Here is a 5,100-nt window from a genome sequence, read left to right on the forward strand (position 1 = left end):
ATGTTTGTAAGCTAGCTTGAAATCGAGTGAGTTAAATTTGAATACCATAATACTTGAGTAATCCATAAGTCTGATAAATCTTTTTCTTTTTAAATTAATGTTGAAGCTTTTTTTATTTGAACTAAATAAAATTCTAGCTCAAACATAAATACTATAACTGAAAATTGAGAAGTTGCAAGATAAATGAGAATATAATCTAACAAACTTGACTAGTTTGATTATTATTATTTTTAAATTGAGCTTGAGTCTCAATTAAATAAATTACAATACTCCCTAATTTAGAATTGGCTAAAAAAAGAATATTATATTTTGATATTTGAGCTCTAAATCTAATTAATGAAAATTAATTACATGATTTAACTAAATTAAAGTTGATGTTCAACTCAATAATTATTAGACCTGATTATAAGAAGGTTCACCCAAAAAGTGAGAGGGTTTAGGCAAAAATATAGTTTTAAAAAATGAGTTTGGGCAAAAAAAAGAGACCCGTTTAGAAAATAGTCCGGGCCTCGAGTAAGTTCTTTTTGGCTTAGGCCTAGCTCAAATTTGCAAAAAAGTACCTACTACATTTTGTTGTTGTTTTCACTGTTTTGCTGTCATTTCGCTATTATATAGTTATTATTTTGTTATTATTGTTTGGATATTGTATAACTTTTGTTTTATTGTTAATTTTACTACTATTTGCTTGCTAAGTTGCACCAATTATAGTGTTATTTAAGTATAAATAAATTTTTTAATTTATTTTCGATTTGTTGATAAACATTTATTTTAATGTTTTTAGTGTTTTTGATCTATTATATTTAAAAAATTTAATATAGACAAACTGAGTCGAATTCAAATTTTACTATTTTTATTTGAGCTGAACTTGAATAAAATTTTAAACTCATTTTTTAAAACAAATTTAAAATTCTATTGAGATCCGACACATGATGACCTCGGGAAGACAAATGGAATTTTTTTTTTTAGGAAGAAAACATCTGTTTTACATAGGAAGTATAATTATAGGGTAGCATATATAGGTTTTGAAGTATAAACCTAGGGGGGGAGATAAGTAGAGTTTCTTTACTGGGACACATTGAATGGCTGTAGTGAATTCAGAAGGCACAAAGTACGTTGTGAAGTCAAATGAGGTCTCATTGTGGGTGACACTGCTATTATCTTCAAAACCAAAGCAAAATCATAGTTAGGTTTGATCTCAATGGCCGACCGTTGCCCTAGAATCATCATCCATCATTTCCCTTTTCATTTTATTCTTTTACCAAAATGCTATAATATTGTGACTCCATTTCTCTCTTCTTAAACATATCTATATAACACCATTAACTTCTATTGAGCCAAATAATATTTTATATATAAATTATTAGTTTTAAATCTTGTAAATGAAAAATATAGTCATTTTAAAAACATTGTTTTCAGTTGAGATTTCTTTTAAAAGTTTACAAATTATTATACGCGAAAACAATCTAGATAACAAATTAAGTATCCGAAGAGGTCAACTTAGATATTCAAAATTGAAGGTATTTCATTGAGTCCCAATGCCACTACAAATGGTTTAAAATAATAATAATACAAAACATGTGGAAGTCGAAAGGACATGATGCACGCGGATCGAAGCTTAAATGACTCTTTTTTTTTTTTTTTTGCTTTACAGTTACGTCTCCAGTATATTTTCGCACGAGTGCTTGTCTTCTATATCCAAGCATTCAATTAAAAACAAAGGGATTTTTTTTCACTGTAAACTCAACAATTCTTCCTGTAGATTTGGATATGGTTGTCACCCTTTGTTCTTCGATTGTGAAAGATATAATAATTTTCGAGTTTGAGGGGCATTTGTGTCATCTGCAACCCTGCAATGGATTATGATTTCTCTCTATATATTTCCATGGATTTTCAACGAAATTTAAACCATCAAGGTGGGTGGTCCTTCTTTTTTTAAGAAAAGGTTAAATTAGCATGAATTCAGCAGACAACTACGGGGATGATGAACCTGGTTGTGGGAAGCCATCTTCGTCAACTATGAAGCTTTTCGGTTTTCAAGTTGGTGCCGATGAGGAATGCCCTCCAAGTGTTCGACGAAATGTCAGTGAGTACAGGAGATTCGAGTGCCAATTTTGTCACCGAGGATTTGCAAATTCTCAAGCACTGGGTGGGCATCAAAATGAGCACAAAAGAGAACGACGAGCCAAACAAGGCTCGTTTTTCTCCCTTCATCATCAACAGCAACAACAATTAAAACAACGGTTTCTGACTACGGGACCGGTTATCTCGCCGCATTCGGCTAGAACGAGGCGGTTGGCTTATGGCAGAGGGTCCACCAGCATGGCCCCAAGGGGTGGTCTCTCAGCAGCAGCACCATCTTTGCCAATGTTAACTCCAAGGGGTCCTTGTCCCTTTCACGTTGGTGGTGGTGGTCAGGGTCAGGGACAGGGACCATTTCAAGTACAAAATCACGAAGTTGGCGTCAACTTAACAGCTAACGAAGTAATTGAAGAAGATAACATTGATCTCCATTTGAGGCTAGCACCATTTAATGATCGAGCCAATGGTCCCTAGGAAATTGAACAGTTATGTTCTGGCTTTGAATTTTAGTCCTGGTTGGAGTATCTATCTAACATAAATATGTTCATTTTTAAGAAAATATTTCTTTATATTCGGAGTATCTGTCTAGCTTATTTAAAATGGTCAACACCCTAAAAGAGGGAGAAATGCAAGGTGATCCAATCAAAATCTACCAAATTTCTTAAAATTTTCAAACGTCTAATATTAGGGAATTATGATACAAAAGGTACCAAAAATCCCACACAAAAAAGATAGACACCACTTTTACAACTCAAAAACATAAATTTAATGACCTCAAATAAAACACAACCCTCTCTCTTCCAATCCCTTATAAAAACCAATCAATTCTTTTTTATTTCAAAATTATAGCAATTAGTAATTATCATGGTGAATTAAATCCAAAATAAAGGGGAAAAAAGCTCCTTTTATTTATTTATTTTTTATAATTATCTCTCTCTAAATCTCTGCCAAATCCACCTCTCCAAACCCTAAGATGGCAGATTTTAAGGGAGAGATGCCTGGACTCAAGGCCGCAAATCAGCCATCGCATGTTCGGAGTTCATCGGCTTCGGTTTCGCCAGCCACAAATCAGCCATCGCATGTTCGGAGTTCATCGACTACGATTCAACCGATGACAATCGACATCAACGTCGAAAAATATACTCGGAAATATTATAATTATAATAAATCTAATATGAAATTAGGCGTTGGTGATGCGGAAAGGAAGAGACAACGTCGTATGATGAAGTATAATTCTTATGCGGCTGAGAGCAGATTGATGAGTGGATTCCGTTGGATGAAGAACAAATGTAGCGAATTAGTTCTTGGCTGAAAATAATAATAATAATAATAATAATAATAATAATAAAATTTGTTTCAAAACCAAAAGGATCACCATTGATGAAATTTTTAAAGGCTGCAATGTTGTTGAAAGATGTTTACAGATATTTGATTTGTTTTAATTTTGCAATAAAAATTGATTCGTGTTTGTAACTTTTAGTTTGATATTTTATTATATGGAGCTGTTATATGTTGATAATTTTTTGTCTAAAATTTTTTATACTTTTTCATTAAAGGTGAGCAAAACTCGATTCGACTCGAAAAAATTGAAAAAAAAATTTGAATTTCGAGTTAAACTAATCGAGTTATTCGAATCAACTCGAATTTTTTTTTCGAATTTCGAGTTCGAATCGAGTTGAGTTTTCGAATTCGAATAACTCGAATAATTCGAATATCAAACTATAATATTTTACATTTTTACCCCAAACTCCCAAACCTTTTTACTTTTCCCTCAAAACTTTTACTCCCCACTTTTCCCCCAAAACTTTTACTCCCCTCCCCTCCCCTCCAACCCCCCAATCTACCCAAAATCCATTTCTCACCAAAATTTTACTCTCCCATTTATTTTTTCTCAAAATTTTACTCCTAAAAACTCTCAAAACCTTTTATTTTCCTCCAAAATTTTTACTCCCTCCCACTTTTCCCCTAAAACTTTTATTCCCTTCTCATCTCACCTTCCATTTATCCCAAACTCTCCCCCTCCAATTTTTTTTTAATATTTTCCCTCCAAAATTTTACTTCCCCCTATTTACTTTCTCTCAAACTTTTATTCCCCAAAATTTTTTATTTTTTCCCTAAACTTTTACTTCTCACCCTTTACTCTCAAATAAAAAATCAAAATTATCCAAAAAAAATCACTAAACATAAATAGTAATAATTTTATTTATATCTACTATTTATATTATTAAATTAAATTTCACATTTTATATTATTTATATGATTGAATTGTTTAGTCATATTGAATATTTATATTAAAATTGAATTATTAATTATGCCATAAAATATTCGTGTTAAAATTTTATATTGATATCAATTTCACATTTTATTTTTAAAATAACTTTTATTAAAAAATCATATTTTTATATTTAATATATTTTTTCATTCTAAAATACATAGTGACAAGAATCTGAAGATAATTGAAACAACTAAGCAAGCAAAGAAGCTAACCAGTATATAAAAAATTAATAAATAAATTATGAAGTGATGAAAGTTAATAAAAAAATTGATTAAGGTGGATAAATTTTATTACGATGGGTGACAATGGTTACAAGGACCCAAAATTATTTTTTAAAATTTAACTCGAACAAATATATTCGATTCGATTCGATTCAAATTCCATCTCATTCGACTCGATTCGAGAAAACTTCAAATAAAGTTAGGATGATAAAATGAGATTCGGAAACTCGATGAACTCGAAAATTTTCGATTCGATCGAATGCTCACCCCTACTTTTCATAATATAATTAATATCAACACACATTAATTTATATAAAAATACTCCCAAATAAAAATAAAAAAAATAAATCTTTAAACTTCGTTTTTATTGATTTTAGTCACAAAAATTCAATCTTAATCATTATAATTAATGGTTTAATTTAAGATAAATCTCAAAATTATACATCAACTTTAATTTAATGTGAAATTATATACATGAATTTTAATTTGGTACAGTTATACATATGAAACTCTGATTGTGATTTA

General features: G+C 30.5%; 1 protein-coding gene across 1 annotated transcript; it reads left to right on the forward strand.

The window, feature by feature from the left end:
• Positions 1 to 1,953: 1,953 nt before the first annotated feature.
• On the forward strand, positions 1,954 to 2,553 carry LOC107892717 (zinc finger protein KNUCKLES). Its single transcript, XM_016817773.1, has one exon. It carries the CDS (start codon positions 1,954 to 1,956, stop codon positions 2,551 to 2,553), a length of 600 nt encoding a protein of 199 aa, XP_016673262.1.
• Positions 2,554 to 5,100: the final 2,547 nt, after the last annotated feature.

The sequence above is a fragment of the Gossypium hirsutum genome, chromosome D09 (genome assembly GCF_007990345.1).
Source record: "Gossypium hirsutum isolate 1008001.06 chromosome D09, Gossypium_hirsutum_v2.1, whole genome shotgun sequence".
NCBI lineage: Eukaryota > Viridiplantae > Streptophyta > Magnoliopsida > Malvales > Malvaceae > Gossypium > Gossypium hirsutum.